At 39.0% G+C, this 22,015-nt stretch overlaps 1 protein-coding gene across 1 annotated transcript in view; it reads left to right on the top strand.

Annotated features, from left to right (window-relative positions):
• Window positions 1-22,015, top strand: part of ARL3 (ARF like GTPase 3) — a 28,268-nt gene that overhangs the window by 1,447 nt on the left and 4,806 nt on the right. The window contains exons 2-5 of the mRNA XM_074373706.1: window positions 4,497-4,640; window positions 8,470-8,586; window positions 16,211-16,261; window positions 17,883-18,068. Of these exons, the coding sequence (XP_074229807.1) occupies window positions 4,497-4,640; window positions 8,470-8,586; window positions 16,211-16,261; window positions 17,883-18,068 (498 nt within the window). The remainder of the gene's footprint in view (window positions 1-4,496; window positions 4,641-8,469; window positions 8,587-16,210; window positions 16,262-17,882; window positions 18,069-22,015) is intronic.

Consider the following 22,015-nt stretch of genomic DNA (forward strand, 5'->3'; position numbering starts at 1 on the left):
ATCTGAAGTTGCCAATCACATTTCAACACTTGCTACATTGCAGTTTTTTTAACCTCAGGCTAAACAGATTTTTACATGTTTGCTTTTTATTAATCGTTTATACATGAGCTGTCCATTCAAAGGCTAAGTTTTTCTCAACAAATGAGTACAAATATAAATATTTACAGAGAAAATAACTAGAATTGAAATGAAAAAGTCATACCAAACCAACAAAGAGATGTCCTCATAAACACACTGGAGTTGGCTAACTTTTCCCAGTTTATCAATTAAATGGACTACATAATTCCACGATTGTTTAATTTATAATTACAGACCACAATAAATTAACCATGGCTCATGTTTCCAGGTGCAGATTGACACTGTATACAACAAATTGTCAGTGTATACAACACTGTTGTATACAAATGTTGTATTCAATGAGCAAGACAGATTTTTTTTTTCTTACAATGAACAATAAGAAATTAGAACAAATTATTCAGGATTCTTTATCTAGTTTCCAAAATACTTTTTTCCCCTATCTCCAAAAGTGTGAGCTATTTTTAGAACTGAAAGTGGAACACGGAATTTAAATGGTCAGTGTTGTGATTAAGTGTGTCACATCTGGTATCCCCTGAGCCCCGTAACTGTACAAATGAAGAGTGAGTCCCAGGTTTATTATTATTTTTTAATCCTTGAGCTATGACTAATACATATTTATAATTTTTTAATTTGGAGTACTGCAACAAAAAACCGTTATTGGTTTCTCTAAACATCTAGGGTCAACTATTCCTGCCTTGGGATACCAAGGCAGGTGAAATACTAAAATGACAGTAATTTTTGTTTGTAACTAATCACTGTTATTTAATACATGAGTCCTTCATTAAGGAATTATTATGGAGTATTATATATATTATATTATATATATAAACCTAGTGGTAGTTATCAAGCGTGTTTGACATTTGAAGACTGTTCCCAAGATTATGTTTTCTAGTCTGAAATGCTCAGTGAAGAGTAGAAAAACATAAACACAATTACTGCTTTGAGTGCCTCCTATGTGCATGCTTTACATGTATTATTTCATTTAATCTTCATAGCATTTTTCTGGAGCTGTAAATATTGTTCCCATTTTCTAGATGGAACTCTGGGGGAGGTTATACATAGGGAAGTTGAATACAAGTCTATGAAACTCTAAAGCCCATCATGTTCCTTTCATTAGGACTTTGATGAAGTGGGAACCCACTCTTCCTGAGGAGATGCCCGTATTTTGTTCCTCAGGAAACACTGTATTTATTTAGTAGAGAGAGGAGAAAGAAGACAAAGTTTCGGTGAGGTTCTCCCTTTCAAAGCCATGTTTCTGGAAATTATTAAGGTCTTACTGGGCTGCACCAATTTTTTTTTGGTAAGGTAAAAATACATTAAAGTCAGTTACATTTAAGCTAGTTATGGGGAGTGTGTGTACTTGAAGTTGGCTTACTTATTTTATTTATTTATTTATTTTTTTTAATGGAGGTACTGGGGATTGAACCCAGGACCTCATGCTGCACTCTGCCACTGAGCTGTACCTTCCCCCTAACTAATTTTAATACTTACATTTTCACTCTTCCTCACAGCCACATCCATTTTCCATATACCAAAACATTCCTCTCTCCCTCTCCACCACCCGTTTCTTTGAATGACCTAGTTTGTATCATTGTAGGTCAGTGCACCATGCCTCTGCCAGTAGTTGAGTTTAAGCTGATTTTGAGGCAGATAAAATTTCCATAGTCAATAGCACACTATTCATGATTTGCCTGTAGAAAAGTTTGTTTAAATGTTTTCTGAGTCAGACCAATTCCGTCCACCAGGGTGCAGATAACTTGTATGCATGGATGCTGATAACACACACTATACAATGAACTAAAGTTCTTATTTCTTAAATTGCCCTTATTCAATGTCATAGGAGTACAATTCTGCATAGAGATCATGTCTGTTTTGCTCATTGTTGTTCTTGGGGCACGTTATGGGTGTTTAATATAAATGAATGAATGAATAAATGAATGAGTGGCTATTTTGACCAAAAATACACTAAAAATTCACTTTCTTGTATTTATACTGCAAAACTCAGACCCATAATAGAATTAACTTCTAATGGCTGTCTCCCTTCATTTGACATTGAAAGAAACTGTAGACATATATGGATAAAAGTGTAGAATAGACTTATTCTGCTCTTTTGTCCAGCCTCTTAAATCAGCTTACTTTGTACCTTTCAGGCAGAACCCTGATATCTATAAATATCCTCTTCCCTATTTAGCAAACCCTGATAATCCTGTGATCCCCTGTCCTCAGGAGCTGGGTTAATATGATGCTGTATTGTATTTGCATTTGTCTTGCCTAGACCATTCTTGAGATGCCATTTGTCATTTTGCTGGAAGAAAACATTAGCTGAAATTTCCATCTCTCTATAATTTCATGTAAAGGTGAAACATGTGAAGTTATTGTTTCCTGGTGAGGAAGATTGCTCATTGAAAATGGAGAAGTATTATTTTTTATGACATTAGGTTAATAAAGCTTAGCTGTAGTTAGAATGGTTTCTTTCTCGCCTGTGCTTTGCTTCTCTCCTTTTAAGATGACTAAGATTTATGTTTTTCTTTTAATCATATAATTTCAAATATAATGAGAGTGTGAAAACTCTCAGCCTGTAGAAAGCAGTATTTGTATTTACTGATTCTTTTAAAGAGACACATGAGAAAAATCCAAAACATTTATTTTGAACCTTGACACTATTTTACAGGGAACAGACTTTCTTTCAGTTTCTACACTAATAAATGATGCATGAGAACTTTACCTGTACCATCATTTAATACACAAATGTGATAAATTCCAGTTGTTTCAGAGTTTTATTGGAAGGAGTAATGAGGACATCTAATCAGGGACTCAGGAGTAGTACAATGTGTTTTCCCTGTTCTTAGCCTTTTTATATCACCAGTCCCCTAAGGATCTTAGGATTCTAATTTTAACTGTTCTGAAAGGTGGTATTATAAATGAGTGATTGCAATGTAGCTAATAGAAGCCAGGGAAACTACTCATAAATAGAGTTTTAAAAAGGAGTGGTATCAAATAATTCAAGGCCGGATAAGATAAAAACAAAGGAAAAAACATGCCATAAAAAAGACCTGCTTATCTTTGTTGGTTTGTTTGTTTCAAATCTATTCATTCTCTTCCCCAGATCTTTTGGGGTAGAATTTGTCTGTCTGTCTGAAACAAAACCTTCCGTTTTACTGCTGGCAAAAATTGAGGCACAAAGAGGTTAATGTGGTCAGTGTGAATATAGTACTGAAGTGGTAAACAAAGGGTCTCTGAAGCAAAAGGAATTCTTAATGATTATGCATATTTGCATATCATTGTCCAAAGACTCAATTGTTGGAAATTATTTCACAGAATTATCATTTGATCTTAGTGAACAGACTGGTTTAAATTATTGCCTGGTGCGATGTGGATAAAAAATATAGCCATTTTATATAATTCTAAGACTCAGTTTGAAGGAATTTCTGCTTAGGCTGGGAGATTAGATTATATGCCCTTTAAAATCTGGGATTTGATTCTTGATGTAACTATGCCTCATTGGAAAATGATTGTCAGCTGTAAGACAGAACAAATAACTATCTTGTAAGATTTTTCTTCTGTTCTTAGCTAAAAAACAACATGGCTTATTTCCATCCATTGAAAGAATAGTAATAAAAACAAAAACCAAAAACATTAGATTACTAGTCAGAAATACCCTGGTTAAATTGTGATGTTTCTTTCTTCCAGAGTGACCTTTCATTTCTGTACCTTCTCTGTTATATTAGGTTCTTCATCTGAAAAACATCGATAATCTATACCATGCAGCTATCTTGTAAGGGTCTTTTGAAAGTTAGGTGATGGTAGAGTATTTTGGATGATGAAGTCTTGAACAAGAACTGAAATAGTCTTAAACAGAGAGCCCAAATACAATTTTATGCAACCTTTTTGAATTTTTTTTTGTATAGTACCTTAAAATCTTGCATTAACTTGGGTAGATTATTCTATTTAATTCAACAGCTGTCATCTAGTGTCTGTCTACTAAGTGATAGGCATTGTGGGAGATGGGAGCTGTAGTCCTTACCCATAAGAAACTTCACTCTAGTAGAAAGTAGAAAAATACAAAAATCAACTCCCTATAGTTTGATATGAGGAGTGCACTACTCTACGTGTATACACAGGGCGTTAGGAACATGAGTTGGTGAGTAGAACATACTCCCAGGAGATTTGGGGGGACTGCTAAGCTGGATTAATAGGAGGAGCAGGAATGAGCCAGGTTATTTATTAAGTTGCTGAATTTACTAAAGTACTTCTACCAAAACGTATAAGCAAATGGAATAAATGACATTGAAGTGGAAAATCATGCTGTAAGCTCTCCACAGCCAAGAACTTTTTTCAAGGGGAGAAGACGTTCTGATATCCAGTAATATCAAAATCAGTGCCCCCAAAGTAATCTCTCTTCTTCATGTTTGTTCAAGGGCTTACTCTCAATTTTGCGCAAATTGAAAAGTGCACCAGACCAGGAGGTGAGAATCCTTCTCCTGGGCTTGGATAATGCTGGCAAGACCACTCTTCTGAAGCAGCTTGCATCTGAAGACATCAGCCACATCACACCTACACAGGTGAGCACGGCCTTGCCCCAGATGCTTGTGTGACACACGGAAGATGATAATAACAATGTGAAAGACAAAATGGGATGTAGGGTTTTATCCATTTGTAAATTTTGTTACTGAGAAAAGTCTACATTTAAAAATTTAGAAATAATCTCAAATTTCAAAAAATACATCAAGAGATTCTATTTCTTATGGAATACTTAGAGTAGTCAAATTCCTACATACGGGAAGTAGAATAGTGGTTACTAGGGACTGGAAGAGGAAGAATGGGGAGTTACTGTTTAATGGGCCCAGAGAATCTGCATTACAAGATGAAGAAAGTTCTGTGGATGGATGGCGGTGATGGTTGCACAACAGTATGAATGTACTTAATGCCACTGAACTGCATACTTAAAAATAATTAAAATGGTAAATTCTATGTTATATATGTTTCACAATAATTTTTAAAATAAATAATTTAAATAAATGTATGTCTATACATATCAAGATACAATCAGTTCCCTCAGATCTAAGTGATTCCTTTTCATTTTTATTTTCTCCCTCTGACTCTATTCTTTATTTTATTTATTTATTTTTTAATTGCAGTATAGTCGGTTTACAATGTTGTATTAATTTCTGGTGTACAGCATAGTGATTCAGTTAAACCTCTCTCTCTCTCTTTCTATATATATATATATATAAAATTTCTTTTCATTATAGTATATTACAAAGTATTGAACATAGTTTCCTGTTAAGTGATTCCTTTTTAGAAATAGCTTTATCTTCTCTGATTTTGAAATTAATACATGTAGAAAATACAGAGAAAGTATAAAAGAAAAAAACCCAGAGGACTGTGAGAAAAACACTTTTAGTGTGTATTTTTCAGACTTAATAAATACAAATATATGTCCATTTTTAAAGTAAAAAAAAAAAATACCTATATTTTTTAATCCAGCCTCATCAACCCTCCTCTTTCCTAAGGCTAAGCAAGCAAAACACAGGGATGGTTATGCTCCCAGCATGAAAGTCAGAGACAGCTGCTGGCTTGGAAGCATTCTAGGGGGCTTCTGTAGGCCTCGTTCCCTGCAGGAAATCCTGAGAAACCTTGACCCTTGGCCAGGCCTTTGGGTTTCCTAACTAGGGACAGCCGTATTGGTGTTAGTCACATTAAAGTGTTTGAGCATTAGAGGTTTTAGCAAAACCAGACTTACTTAGCATTTTCTGTCACTGTCCTGTGATAAGAGCTTGGTGTCAGGTTTAAAGGACTGTGCTGGTGTGTGTACTTCACGGCCTGCAAGTCTTACTGATCCGCAGTTCTTTGCAGAAAAGTCATCTCAACTGCTACCAAATGAGCAATTTTACAGCTTCTGAACAAATTTAATGTATAGCCTTAGGAGGAGCAAATTACAGTAGTCTAGCCTAGAAGGGCTAAAAACACATATTAATGTGTCAGGATTTCTGCCAGAAAAAGAAGGGCGAGAGGTTTTTTCAGTATCATTGATGGGCTGTATCTCTTAAGAGCACCACTAAAATGAGGACTTTCATGCTGCGAACATGAAAAAGAAATCCAAGTTGTAGATGCAAAGTTCCAATGCTAACTCTCAGGCTTTGTTTGATGTATTATGGGTGACTCTGTTACCATATTATGTCAAGGTTTCATATCTAGTCTTGAAAAACAAACTTTTATAGTGTTTTTGTTTTATATTAGAACAAGAAATAGATGCTCATTGTAGTAAATTTAGAAGTATAAATGGTAAAATTGAGAAACTAGAAATCACCTATAATGCCTGTTAGACCTAACCACTGTTAACATTTAAGAATATATCCTATCAGTTTTTTTCTTTTCACCTATATGGTGGTATATTTAAAATAAAGAATAAAAATGGCTCATGGAGAGTATACTGTTTTCTATCGTCTTTTTCATTGTTTTATATGTAAATACTTATACAATACACATCTCTAGATGTTCTTACCCATTCATTATTATTTCCTTAGAATAATTTATTGGTAGATTTTTTGGGTCTGATGCCATCCAGAATTTTAAGGCAGTTGATACATATGGTCAAACTCCAGGATTTACTCTTATTTATTCCCTGCTTCATCTCAGAAAGGATTTGTTGCTACTGGGTTTGACATTTAATATTGTAGTTAGTGTAGAATTTTTAAACACACAAAAGCGGTTTTGTCAATGAGTCAGAATGAAGCTGCCTTTTACAGTAAACTTAAGCTACTTCCCCTAAGTTTTTAAACTTTTCATTTATTCAGTCATTGTCATTTTAGAGGCGCTGTAGTCAGCATCATCGCCAGTTATTCTCTGGTGACTATCCACAGTGGAAATTGGGTGGCGGTGTTCCCGTCCAGTGGTACTGTGGGTTGTCCTTCTGTGCGAGGCAACAGCCCTGGCGAGCTGCCCAAAGAGGTGGGTGTATATGGTGGCATCCCCAGACCCACTTAACTCCACCTCTTCCGGGTGAAATGTCACTTCTGTGGGAGCAAGCTGTTGACTGGATTTTTCAAATCCTGATTTCACTCTGTTTTTCTTACAGGAGGATTTTTTTTTAACTTAATTTAATTTGTTTGGGGGGGTAGATAATTAGGTTTATTTATTTTTAGAGGAGGTACTGGGGTTTGAACCCAGGACTTGTGATGCTAAGCATGTGCTTTACCACTTGAGTTATACCCTCCCCCTCAATTTTATTTTTTACTGAATTGTAGTCAGTTCACAATGTTAGATTCAGGTGTACAGCAAAGCAATTCAGTTTTAAATATACATACGTATATTTTCTTTAAAGATTCTTTTCCATTATATGTCATTACAAGAAGTTGAATTTAGTTCCCTGTGCTATACAGGACCTTGTTGTTTATCTGTTTTGTATATAGTAACGTGTAGAAGATTTTTAAACAATTCTTGTTCATGAAATGCCTTCTCTTCAAACCCAAAGGGCTTGTTAGTTTCTTTGCACACTAACTTCCAGCTCACCATTCTGCCTGCTCGATGGGCTCACCTTCCCCGAAGTTCCACTTTGAGTCACTGTCCTGAAAACAGATACTTTTTCTATTCAAGTTCATCAGAGATACTTATTAAAGAAGTTTCAAATGCCTGCATGTTTGTTTGTTCTCATCACCACCTGTAACCACTTCAGAGCTCAAACATGCTGTCCCAGCAGGACTGCCTTCCTCACAGGCTGCGACTGCAGTTACAAACCAGCCTCCCCGCTCACTTCCTGAGTTCAGCTCCTCCTTTTGCCTGATCAATCCGTTTGAGGAAATTTCTTTTAATTTCGAGTTACTCTTTAAGAATCCAGTCTTTCAGATTGTAGCTCTTGCCTCTTTTTAAACTTAACATTTTTTTTCTATTCTGTTGAGTCTGCAGATTCAGCTGTGGGTTTTTGTTAGCTGCATGTAACGTCCTGTTAAATTTTACCACCCTGAGGACTTTCAGAGTGTGTTGATTATCAGATCTCATTTTTTTTTATGAGGGGGAGGTAATTAGGTTTATTAATTTATTTCTATTTGGAGGAGGTACTGGGGATTGAACCCAGGACCTCGTGCATGCTAAGCATGTGCTCTACCACTGGAGCTATACCCTCCCCCTCGATCAGATCTCATACCAAGTCGTCCTTAGCAGTTTCGTGTCTGTGTGTGTACTCACTGTGACGTCATCAACACTGACTCAACACTGAATGACGAAAGCACATATAGATACAGTTCTTTCTTCCTTATCAGAGCAAACTGTTTTCAGTATCATCAGTGTCACATCTGGTGGATTATCTCAGAATTAATAAATAACATAGCTGTTAAATGTAACTTTGTCAGTTATGTTCTCAAAGCCTAATACAGCTTGGTCTTTTTGTTTCAGGGCTTTAACATCAAAAGTGTACAATCACAAGGTTTTAAACTGAATGTATGGGACATTGGTGGACAGAGAAAAATCAGACCATACTGGAGGAATTATTTTGAAAACACTGATATTCTGGTAAGTACTCCTTCTGATGCATCAGTTCATAGCCTTTTCTGTCATGAACACTGTCATGTTCTTTTCTTGTCAACAATTCCATTGCTGTAACGTTGTTCTCAGTCACTGTGAATTTAGGGCTAGCAGAAGGCTCCAGATTGTGGAGCTTTGTGTAACTTGTATAAGATGTTTTGCTGCTCAGTAACAATGTTTTGACCACACCCTTGGCAAACAAAGTATTTATTAATTACCATAGTGACTTGAACAGCAGAAGAGAAGTCAGAAGATTGTACCATTGACTTCATCAGCCAAGGAAATCAGCAAACCAAGTGTATCCCAAAGAGAGCAACCAAGATAGTGAAAGCCTGGAGACAACCCATGATGTATGAGGAATGGTTGAAAGACCTGATGATATCTTTCCTGGAAAAGAGAACACTTGGAACCATCTCCAGTTGCTTCAAGAACTATCTCAAGTCAGAGAGATTAGCTTCATTGTGAATCATTCTAGAGGACTGGGCAAGGAGCAGTTTGAGGAGTATTAGGTGGTAGGGTTTAACTTAGAATAAGCAAGAAGTTTCTAGTAATCGTAAACTGTCCAGAAGTAGAAGAAGCCGCCTCACTCGCTGGGGGTTCCCCAGCTCAGGCAGCATCATCAGGCACAGGCCGAGATTTTAGCTCCCAGCTCCCCGCCCTGTTCTCTAAGACTGTGTCAGGGTTCTGGGAGATTTTGTTAATACCTCAGCTCTGCCACCTCCCCTCTAGTAATCTTGTCATCCACCCCACCTCAGCCACTCACTCTCATGATCATACCCTCAAACCAGGGCCACTCATGAACTTGCATAGGAAAAAAAAGTTGTATATAATTTTCATTAACCTCTAACTGAAAGTTTGTGTTTAATTATGGCCATGGACAATAAATTGCAAATACAGGTCAGTATCTTCCTTACCAATAGGACTCACCTGGAATCTCAAATAGTGTCACTCTCTGCTGCTGCTTCCTATGCGTCTCTTTCTACGTGACCAGCTCATTCCTGCCAGCAGGCACACATCCTGTAGTTTCTTTTGTTTAAAAACAAAAAACTCCTGTCTTGACTGTACATCCCCCTCTACATACTGTCCCATTCCTCAGCCTCTCTTTCCAACAAAACTCCTTAAAAGAGTTTTCTGTGCTGTCTGTCTTCTCTCTCCCCCTAGTCCCTCGGAACCCTCCATTCAGCCTCCCTGAAGAGCCACGTTGCCAAGTTCAGTGTTCAGTTTTCACTACTCACCTTACTTGGCATATCAGCACATTTAACAACGCTGTAGTGCTATCCTTGAGGCGTTGTCTTTCCTTGGCTTCCAGAGTACCATTCTATCCTGGTTTTCCTCTTGTCTCACTAGCTCCTCCTCCTCCATCTCCATTGCTATTTTTTCCTTGTCTCCCAGCCTCCAGGTATGGGAGGGCCCCCTGAGTCCCGGCCTGTGCTTTTCTCTAATCACTGCTGAGGTGACCTCATCCAGTTTCAGGGCGTTAACCCCCACCTGGTGAATCCCAAACTGTTACCTCCAGCCTGGAACTCGATTTCATATATAACCAGCTGCCTATCTGACATCTCCACACCGGTGACTTGTAAGTCCCCTCAACCTCAACGTGTCCAAAACTAAATTCCAGTCTTCATCTGCCCCTGCCCAAACCTGCTTCTCCTTCAGTTTTCTCAGTAAGTGACAGCCCCATTCACCCCAAAGCACCAGACTCAGCCTGGGCTCCTTTTCCTCTCACTCCCCGCATCAGCTCCATCAGCCAATTCAGGGTCTATCTAGAACCTCCCCACTTCTCTCCACGTCCACTGCCACCGTGCATTGATTATCGCCATCATTCTAACTGGTCTCCTCACTTCTGCCTTGCCTCCTTGAAGTCTCTTCTCAACATTATGGCTGTAGTGATCCTATTAAAACATAAGCTTCCCATCTCAGAACAAAAGCCAGGGTTCTCACAGTGGCCCACAAGGCCCCTGCCTTCTGACTCCTCTGCCCCCTGTCACCCAGGGCCAGCCACTCTGGCCCTTGCTGTTCCTGAACACTTGCGTGCTCCCACCTCGGGGCCTTTGTCATCACTGCTTCCATGCCAGAATTCTTTTTCCTTAGATATTCTCGCGTCCCTCACTTCAGACATACTTTTTTTTACTACCTTTCTCCCTCACTGGAATGGAAGCTCCAAGAAGATAGGAACTTAGTTTTTCTTTTATTTTTTTTTTCAACTGTTGTATCCCCAGAGCTTAGAAAAGTACCAAATAAATACAATGGATAATTATTATAAATTGTTTCTGACATGAGGAAGAAGGAGAAGTTCTACAACTTCTAAATTCCCTTCCAACTCTGAGGTTCTATGATTCTGTACCATTGTGGTCAAGTCCAGGGGCTCATTAATTCTGTGAACTGGGTAGAGCATCTGCTTCACAGAGGGTTTATGAGAAATAGTGAGTTAATTTACATATCACGATTCTCAAATGGAGAATAATAGCAAAATATTAAATGGTGCTATCATCAAATCAATAAACAAATTTGAGGTCCTGAGATGGGTGTCATACAGGCTTATCATATTTCTGGCCTTTGGTGAAGGTCAGTTCCAATATATTCCTGGTGCCAGTTTGAAGGTTTAAATGGATAAGAAGAAAAAAGATGAGACACATCCATCCATCCATTAATCTGTTCAACCAGTTATTCTGCCAAAATGTATTATATAGTTTCTTCTAGGGGAATAGAAGAGAAATGCTGGGGGGGGGGGAGGAAAATTTCTCTTTAATATGGAAAGAAACTTCTGTAATGTCAAATAATGTGTTTGTTTTTGAAATATAATTTTTAAAATTTTCAAATTTATGCAAAGGTCAAAAAATAGTGTAATGAAACTCCAGATACCTACCCATCATCCAGCTTCCTTAATTTCAGTTTTGGCAATCTTGTTTCATCTCCCCTGCCACCAATTTTTTTTAAAGTATTTTAAAGCAAATCCAAGCCATCGTATGTATTATTTCACTCACAAATACTTGAAATGTAGACATCAGTCCCTAAATAGTAATCTGAAACTACATTTTCAAAAAACTGAACATTAAAACTCTTTCAGACCCCAAAAATCAAGAGGGAAACTCTTGGAACTAGTAAGTGATTATAGCAAGGCTTATTTGCAGGATATACGGTTAATATACAAAAGCCATGGATTCAAGTCAAATCATTATGCTGCACACCTTAAACAGGACTCATGCCATTTATATCTCAGCAAAACTAGGGGAAGAAAAAGCTATAGGTTCTCTTTTGCTTTTTGAGTCAAGAGTTAGAAAAAGCAGGTGATGGAGAGAAATCATAGTTCTATCTGTTCATTTGCTGGATGCGGTACTTTGAAAGAAACGTCCACATAAGAGCTGTCAATAAGGACATTGATGACTGTGAGGTTCCATAAGGAGGCCTCAGAAACCTTCTGGTCTACAGGTCGGGGTAATTTTAAATCATAAGCCCTAACACCTTGAGGGTAGACTGCCAGGGAGTTGTCATCTGACCCTGCATTCCACACTTCTCATTCGCTGAGAGCGTGCAGGAATTATCATACAATCCAGCAAAAATCAGTTCAGAGTATCCCTAGAGGGGCATTCTCCAGCTATATAATGCTGCCTGTGACAGACAGTACTTTGGACTCATCCTTTTGTTATATTCCAGTGCCATTTCAGATTAAACAAGTCTTGGGGAGCAGCTGGGTCCCCAGGATTAGATTCTAAAAACCAATGACTCTTAGCCCTCTCTGCCCATTTTGTAGCAGCTTGGAGTGGCAGTGGTGGATGGGTTCTATTTGTTTGTTTGTCTGTATTTAATAGTCTTCCATTTTTGGTGGAAAAGACCTATTATCCTAGACTCCACGCTGCCTAGAAGAGCAGGGTTGAGGCTTGACACATTTCATTGCCTGGTTAACTCTTCTTCAGTTACCCCTAGAGTGCCTAATAGATTCCTGCTTTAGAGCAGGTGTCGACAAACTGATCCAGCCTGCCTCCTGTTACTGTATAGCCCATGAGCTAAGAATGGTTTCACATTTTTAAATGGTTGAAAAAAATCAAAGAAGAGTAAGATTTCATGACACGTGGAAATGATATGAAATTCAAATTTTAGAGTCCATAAATAAAGTTCTCTTGGAACACAGCCACGTCCATTTGTTTGCATGTTTTTTACAGTTGCTTTTGCACTATGGCAGCAAAGTTCAGTAGTTGTGGAAGCAATCAATGGTGTGGGCCAAAAAGCCTAAAATATTTACTACCTGACCCCTTATAGAAAAAGAGTGCCAATCCCACTTTAGAATATTATGTTTCTCTAGAGTTTTGAAAGAGGCAGAGCAACTCCTAAAAGTGCCAGAGTTATTCTCAGGGATGATGACATTGAGAACATCTGACTTCAGCTTTATTAATTTGAGGGAAGTGACTAAGAAATTAACCCTGAGGTATGGCAGAAGGGAGGAGACAGGATGTCTTCCATTTCTCTTATGCCAGGAAATAACAGCCTTTTGATAGATAAAAAAACATCATTTTTTGGAAGTTATATATTCATCTTACTATCAAACTCCATTTACTTTATCATTACTAGTTTTGTGTTTAAACACAACATAATGTAAACAAAGTAGGTTGTCATCATTTCCATATCCAAAGGATATTAAGTGCGACAGAACTCGAACAACCATGTCTTGTATTTTTTCCATAACATCACTCACGCTTGATCATCAGTACTACTAGAGCACAAATAATTGAAAACTGCAAGTTATCCAGAAAACTCATTTGTCAGTTTCAACCTCCTCTTAGACTTCTGCTCAAGCAGTCAATAAAAAGTCACACTTTTTCGTGTCATTTCTTCTCATCTCCACCTACCCCTCAAGTGGAGAAATACTTAGGAGCAATAAAATGGCCAAAAGGTGGCGGTAGGAGGGAGGAGTACCAGAAGCAAGAGGAGAATCAAAGAGTCCTCCATTCACAGGCTGGACGATCAGTCTCCGGATAATCCAAAGTTGGCTGAACTTCCATCCAGAAAAAATCTTTTTCTCTAGGTCTTCCTCCTGCAACCAAGTAAAAATTTCAAAGCAGTTGCCAAGGAAGATATGAATTGGCTTTGCTTAAAGCCTCATTCTCATTCTGAGTGCCATGGATGATAAGTTCATTTTAGAATAGGTTCATGAAAGTTAAGTTTTGAAGGTCCATAATGTTTTAAGATCAGTCAGAAGCACCATATCTAACTTTCTCTGATACTTTCTGAGTATTTTTAATCGGTTATTTGTATTTGGATTAAATTTTTAAAAAAAAATTTTACACTGCTAGATTAATACCTATATTATTAACCAAAAAAAAAAAAAAAAGAAAGAAAAAGACACTCTCCTTATGCTTAGCTCTTGACCAGAAGAAAACAGACACTTGCATGAAGAAACTGGGCAGCACCTTGAGGGGCTAACCAGAAGCGAATGCCACCGCATAAAAACAAGTTTGTGAGATCACCAGACTAGCTTGTGCTTACGACTTTTTCACTTGGCCCCTGTAATAAATGGGGCAGTTGTTTTATAGCCTTCCTCCTGGAATTACTGTGCAGTAATTTTCAAATTCTATAAAAGTTATGTGAGAAAAACGCTAAAGGATAGGAAGAATTTATGTATAATTGAGGAAAATCCTCCTTTTGAATCTTTCAATGAAAATGTTTCTAGTGAAATTTTATGTCAAAGCAATAAATAGCAAGTAATTAAAGAAAAAGTTAAAACTTTCTTCTCATTGGCCTTCAGCCTCCGGTATTTGACTGATCATCTTTCTTGCCTCCTATTAAAACCGTCTTTCCATTCCTCATTATTCTCTCTCAACTGTCTGTTTTTCATCATATCAAACATCGATTTCTTAATTGTATCTTTAATTGCATTCTCAGCCTCTTCTTCCTTTATCTTCTTATTGACGCCCTTCACTCCCAAGCACATTTTTTCCTGCTTTGAAATTCCTTTCTTGCCCAGTGATCTGCACGCAGCCTTTCTGGAGCCCTCTGAGCCCTGAACACCCTCCCAGTGATCACCTGACCCTTCCTCCCTCCGTCACATTGTCTCGCACTCTTGTCTGAGTGAAGCTCATCCTAATACACTGTGGACTCCCAAGTAGTTCTAATCAGGCCTTTTGGATTGGGCTCACTCTCCTATTGCATCCCTTCTTTCTGCATCTATGTTTATGGAATGACTGCTCCTTTACAAATGTGAGCCCCACCAGTGGAAACTAAGGTACCACCATGTTCTCCAAGGTGACTCCCCAGCCAGTATCAGATTTTGTGTCTCTGTGGTGTGCACTGACATTGAGTCAGAGCAATATTAACAACAACAGCAATAATAAGGCTGCAAAAAAAAAAATACTGAGACCAAAACAGTATAATATTTTGCACTAGTGACTCTATATGATAGTGCATTAAGCAAAGGAATTTTAATTTTTTTTTCTTTCAAAAGAGAGCAAGTTTTCAGAGTAGCACAAGACTTTAAGACACATAAAAATGGTAGTTGAAGATTGTTTTTCATGTGGTTTTTAAATGAACATATTTTTCAAAAGAGCGTTTCCATTACACCGTTAGTTTAATAACAATTCTAACTTCTTCAAAGAAAGTTTGAAATTTTGATAATTTTTAAGATTAGCAACTGGGAAAACATTTAATATACTGATTTAAAAAAGGACCACAAAATTATATCTCTAATTTTCTTTTTTAATTTTCATGTGAAGAAGAATTAGAAGGAAACTTTCATAGGAAATTAAAATAATGTGCTTGGGTTCTGTAACTATTGGTGGTTTTTCTTTCTTTTTGGTCTTACCATATTTCCCTTATTGTTTTTATAATGTTATTTATCCAATAAATAAAATTCAGTCATGGGAGGGAGAGAAAGCTTGGGATTTGTAATTTACAGTAAATCTCAAAACCTCTCTTACTCTAGCAAAGCCTATGCCCTTGCTGTTTCAAGGATTTGATCTTAACCTCCCAGCCTGAGCAGGTAGGAATGGGATGGAGATCACTGGGTCTCCTCTCCCAGTACCTGAAGACAGCGTGCAGTTAATACTGAAAAATACTACTTACAGAGTGATGCTGTTTGAGGACTATAGGATTTGTAAATGCCTCAAAACACCATCCCTCCCTGACAATTTGGGACACAGTACAGCACAGTGTTAAAGAGTAACTATGGACTTTACTGTTATGCCTGAGTTTGAACCCCCATTTTGTCATGTACCAGCTGTAACTTCAGCAAGTTACTTAGTGCCTTTGGGCTTACGTTTATTTATGTCTAAAATGGGATAACAATGAAATCTATCTCATAGAGTGATAATGAGGATTCATAGGGTAAACCCAGTAAGAATGTTGAGTGAGAGCCCATTAAATGTAGCTATTTTTATCCTGCTTGGCTCTCCTGACTTCCTACTTTGGAGCTTTGCTGAAGGTATCTTCTGGGCATCCCCATCTAATTAATTAATTAATTGGTTTATTTTGCATCCATAGATGAGCTAAGAATTACCATCTCAGTTTCTATATGCTGTGCCAGTGTGAAATCTGATTGGGGATCATCTGCTCCTTCTGTAGAAGTTGCCCTGTCTTTTTCCATGTCTGCCTATTGAAGTAACTTTCTTCTTTTATTTTACAGATATATGTAATTGACAGTGCAGACAGAAAAAGATTTGAAGAGACGGGTCAGGTAAATAATTGTTCTGTTGACATATTCCCCAAATAATTGGGTGTTCATTAATCTACTCTGTAAATGTATAAGAGTGAGGGAAGTATTTTTTGTTTAACCTTTTCAGTTTAAACAAGACAGTCATTCTGCCAAGCAGGCAAAATACCAGTTGCCTAAAAAGAAATTAGTTGAGAATTCTTTAAACAGTTTTTTGTTTAAAGCCTTTTAGTTTTAATCAAGTCATATAAACAAGACATAAGCAAATGGAACTTACCCCATGCCCAAAAGCTTTTCAGGTTTCTTCCCAGGCCACATAGAAATGCACCTGAGGAACAATTCACTTAGCATTTCTATGTGTGTTTTTCAATACCAGCCTAATTGATCCAGGGGTAACTTGGACAAACTAGAAGGGGTAGGAAGAAACGCGCAAGCCAAGACTAAGCTGCTCTTCTTTCCAAGTCAACAGATAGGTATACTTTGAACCCAAATATGGCTTTAAATGCAGAGTGCATGTCAACATGATGACACAATGCGATTTGTGTACACAATTTTAAATAGAGAAGCAATGGGTATAGACCACGGTAGCCAGACTGAGTGCACTGACAAGAAGCAGATAGTACAGTGGACGTTTTTGGAGAAGCGTGCTCACATTTCATTGTGAAGTCCTTGGCCTGTGTCCTAAACTACCACAGGTGGCCTTCCAAAGGTAGCAGTCCCCATGTTTATGTTCCTTTTCCCTGGAAATTAGTTTGAGAACTCTCCAGACTCCTAGAGACAGTCCTTCTCCCTTCCATACCTTGATGACTTCTGGATCATCACTCATGTGAACCAATGCTGATCATGAGCTTGGATATGAAGGGGGTCAGATGGGGATCTGCCCCTTCAATGATCCAGTTCTCTTTGACAGCCCCAGTGTCTTAAGCAGCTAAAATGTGGGTTTAGTGGAAAAGAGGTGGGTCCTAGCAATTAGGTGAGTATATATCCTCTCCTGTACTTAGTGCAGACAGAATCAACATACAGTTTAGACCTCAACCAATAACCTAAAAATCAGAGACCTTGCCACATGGACTAATGCAGTTACTTTAGGATGTGAGTTTGATGAAGTGTGATGTACATGCATGCATATTTTGGAGACAGGGATTCATGAAACAAAATTATAATCTCTTAAGCAATTGTTATTTTCAATTTAAATTTTAAAATATATATGTATATATACATACGTATATGTGTAGGTATAAGTGTATATGTGTGTGTTATATGTGCACTGAAAGTTATTTGCAGATAATAACCTTGGGTAAGTTTTAAGTCTCTAACCACAACTGGTGTGCTCCCTTGAACAGTGTTTCTCAGAATATGATCTGTGAATCCCCTATAACAGAAATACTGTGAAGGTTAAAAATTAAATCCCTGGCTAAAAATGCAAATTCTTGGGCCCTGACTCAGGCTTTTCAAAGTCAGCATCTCTGGGGTGGGCCCAGGAATCTGCCTGGGGGTTATTCCCCAGATTTGAGTTGGAGAACCACTGCCTTTAAAAGTTGCTAGTTGATCAGATTAACTCTTCTGATTTTTTTCTAACTAGAAATGCATGGTTAAATATCATAGATTTCATTCTTCCCTCCCCATCTATTCTCCAATAATCCAGGAACTAGCTGAATTACTGGAGGAAGAAAAGCTAAGTTGTGTGCCAGTGCTCATCTTTGCTAACAAGCAGGATCTGCTCACGGCGGCCCCTGCCTCTGAAATTGCAGAAGGACTGAATCTGCACACCATCCGCGACCGAGTCTGGCAGATCCAGTCTTGCTCAGCTCTCACAGGAGAGGGCGTTCAGGTGAGGTTACCGGAGCGCTTGGTCACCTGGCAACACAGCAACCAAGGTAGTCTGTCTCATTGGTTGGGCAGATCTAGATAGAAAAAGGTATGAAACAAATAGCCTTTGATGGGCAGATGAGCCATTCCCGGATGTGAAGGGCCTGGAGGAATTGGGTTCTTTTCTACTTAGCAACCAATCTGATCTCATTAACTGTTCCAGAAAAGCCACAGATAAACCAGCCCACACAAGCAACAAGCTTTACCCCATTGGGGAGGAGGTCAGAACAGAAGACTTCAAAAGTGCTTTTTAATGCTAGCATTCTCTGATGATTGAGTTGGGGGCTTGGTGTTGTGTCTGGTATTATGGGTGCTAAATACTGGTACTTCCAAGGTAACAGAGCCACCAATTATGCACACTGGTTATCCTAGAAGTGTCCTGTTTTTCCTATTGGCTGTCTCCACTGACCTCAGGGTTGCTGTCTATTTCCCGCTACTTCAGGCTGGTCTCCCATGGAAAGGCTTCTGCCAACAGAAAGCCTTGTGCTTTATACTGAGGAACTGGGTAGTGAAAGAGCATGCTCCCCCCCATTGATACTAATTTAGGGCAGAAAATGATTGTAACCCAGACAGCTTGAGAGGCTGTATCCTCAAAGAATGGTAAACACTCTCAGCTCTGATGCTTCCTCTCAAGCAGCCTCCAACCAGCTGACACTTGGAGTCAACCCTCCAGGACCACATCTTGATTCTGAAGCACCCATCCATGTTCCACATGCCTCGTTTTTAAAAATCTTTCCATTTCCTTTCTGATATTCTCCCTCCCTCTGCCCTCAGTCATTTGACACTGATTTGTCTTAAAGCTGCCTAACGGCTTTTACTTCAAGCAAATAATCACTTCCTAGAATTATCTCAGTTGTTCCATCTGTTTTTGTTGTTGTTACACTAACAACCACAGCCCATTTCTTTGCGTGGCCTCTAGATCTGAGGGCAGACCAGTCAGCACAAAACAAGCACCCCCTGCTCCAGACTCTCCCGATAGCTGCCCCTCAGAAGCTCTTGGTTCACGTGTGTGTGTGTGGGTGTGGGTGTATGTTGTGGAAGGTCTGGCAAGTAGCCAGAGATCACCTCGGCTGCATCCCCACAATGGAAGCCAGAGCTCTGTAAGTCTCTGAGATTTAGGCAGATGTTAAGTCTTATTTACTTACTTTTTTCTTTCTTAGATTGTGGTTATAAAAGCAATATGTTCTCATTGTTAATCATATCAAGGTACTATATAAAATTAAAAACTGAAAAGTTCTTTTCTTTCCCCTAATCCCACTCCACAAAGAAAGTGATGACCTGCTAGTTTCATTCTTCTCAAGTCTCCTCTGTAATATTGGAATCACAGATGCGTATGTATATCAGGTTTTGAGTTGTTAAGTGGGCATTTTTCAGCTTAATTTACAAGCTGGTCCAACCAGTATACCACAACCCAGGATGTTCTGAACAGGTAAACTCTGATCATTTTATTTAGCTTCTCACTTCTAAACAAAAATCAAACTCTGCCTAAAGTATTTCCCTCAGTTATGCATAAGATGGTCCTCATGAGGCCTAAGGTAATTCTGGGGAAGATGAGGCCCAGGAAAAGAGAGTAGCTTTCCTGGGTTTGTACAAACCACTTCAGCAAGAGGACTCTGCCTCTCTAAATGGTTTAGAACCCAAATATGGAAAGTAGAGAGCATCTTGAGGTTGGGGACTCTAAAGGTGAGGCTTAAGCAGATAAACGCACTTTGTGTGCACATTCCTGAGAAAGTGGTGGTTGACAGCTCTGTAACCTTTTTTCACTTGGCCCGAGTGTCGAAAGGAAAAGAAAGCAAAGCCGGAATTAACCGTGAGGCTCTTGTTTCTTCAGCCAGCCCTAGGGATATAAAAAGGAGTGGCTAGAGTTATCCAGAATCAGTATTTAGAGGAGAGGCATTCAAGTCAAGGGTGCTTCCTCAGAGGAGCTTGGAGATGGGAGGGAGCTCTGGTCATTTTCGTCCTGGCCCCTACCCTTCCCCAGCCAGCCAGGCAGAGGCGACAGGATAGAGCTATGTGTTCCAGCTGTTTAACTACCACAGAAATGGAGTTCCCTTGAAGTCACAGGATCTTTAGGCTGAACAACAGGCTGTGAGCTATCAGACAGTTGGAGGATGCGGGGAGGCAGGAATCAAATGAGACCATCATGTATGGTTTGATTTTGTTAGAAAGTTCTTCCCTGATCAGGGACCTTCAGCAACCAGGTTCACAGGAAATGATATCAAGAGAGATCCAACAAAGAACCGTGAGCAAGAAAAATAATGATTTTATACGGAGGAGAAATAGTTTGAAGGTCACTTAATTAGTTGAGTAGATAGTACCATGGTGTATAGAATTGGGTAGTTAAGACTGGGATTTCAAGGTTAATGAGATTAGATTATGGTTAATAGAATGATATAAATTTAGAGAATTTAACCATTATTTGAAATGAGTTATTTAATAAAAATGTTAATTAAGAAGGGAATCTGCTGTCTATTGTCCTTTAATGGTAACCTTTGGGGACCGGGGAAAGGTCGTGGAGTTTTCTGTGGAAATGCTTTACATTGTGAGGCACTGATTGACCATGTCCCTCTCAGGTACTGCCTTTGACCTGAGCTCTTGCCCACTCAGCCAGTTTCTTGGTTTTCACTGTAAAGAGTCACTTAGGTAGAATTTTTTTACTGCATTGCTTATTTCAAGAGCAGGCATTTTAATGATTCATATTAATTAACACTTGAAGTATTCCTAAAAGTGAACGACTTCACTAGAAGAATGTCCATAAGCAGGGGAGGGTGTAGCTCAGTGGTAGAGTGTGTGCCTAGCATGCACGAGGTCCTGGGTTCAATCCCTAGTACCTCCATTAAATAAATAAATAAATAAACCTAATCACCTCCCCCCACAACAATGTTTTAAATAAATTAATTAAAATTTTTAAAAAAGAAAAATGTCCACAAGATCACTTTCAGACAGAGATTCTGGGTAAAGATGACTAAAATTCCCTAAATTCCTATTCCATTCTCCCATTCTGCCCTCCCCACCCATTACCCTCTGAAAGCTGATCAGTGACGGGCAGAGCTACCAAAATGATCAGAGGTTAAGTGGGTCAAGTATGTCACCACAGCTCTAATGACCCTGAAAGCAGATGTACAAAAGTTAAAAAAAAAAGACCTGGAATTTCTGTTACTGTTTCAGATGTTTAAAAACAGAGCTTCTATTTGCATTGTGTTTTTGTGTGTGTTTAATCAAAATGCATTTGAGAGACCTGTCCTCTGCTGATAAATAACCCTTGAGTGGGGAGCCGAGGGAACAGAGCTGCTAGGTGGTGAGCTACGCCCCCTGGACCAGTCAGGCAGGTGTACCACTTCGCCTCAGCTGAGTAGCTTAAACACAGGCTTTGAGAAGATGGAAGTTAGTGATTCCTGGGATGGATTTCAGGCTCTCATTCTGCTGGATATTCTGAAGGCAAATACGTGCAGTCTTTACAAGGACGGGCAGTCCCCTGCTGTGGGTGTGGAAGTTGGCTTTTGAGGCCTTCAGGAGAGTTCAGAACAGGTCTTTCTTTGCCTGGCTGACAAGGAGGCAGCCCATCGTGTAATTAAAACAGGTTCTCATAGTAAACTGTCAAGAGCAGAGCGGAGGTAAAGGGCACTAGAAGTGGAAGGAGAACATCAATCTTGGAAACTCTGCCTGCAGAGAGCCCCACAGTCCAGAGGAGTGATGAGAAGAGACCCGGTTATGTCAAGTAGATGAAAGTGGAAAGAGGAGAAACTGAACAATGTCAGGGAGGGAAAACCTGCAGCCCCCTCAGGCAGCCCCCCTCTGCACCCTGGGGCTAGGCCAGGGTTGCCGGGGCCTCTGCTCGTACATAAGATCCAGCCCTGGGACTCTTCCTTTCCCTGGGTGTCTAGAAAATAGTGAACAAAGGACCTGGCT

This window comes from Camelus bactrianus, chromosome 11 (assembly GCF_048773025.1).
Source record: "Camelus bactrianus isolate YW-2024 breed Bactrian camel chromosome 11, ASM4877302v1, whole genome shotgun sequence".
NCBI lineage: Eukaryota > Metazoa > Chordata > Mammalia > Artiodactyla > Camelidae > Camelus > Camelus bactrianus.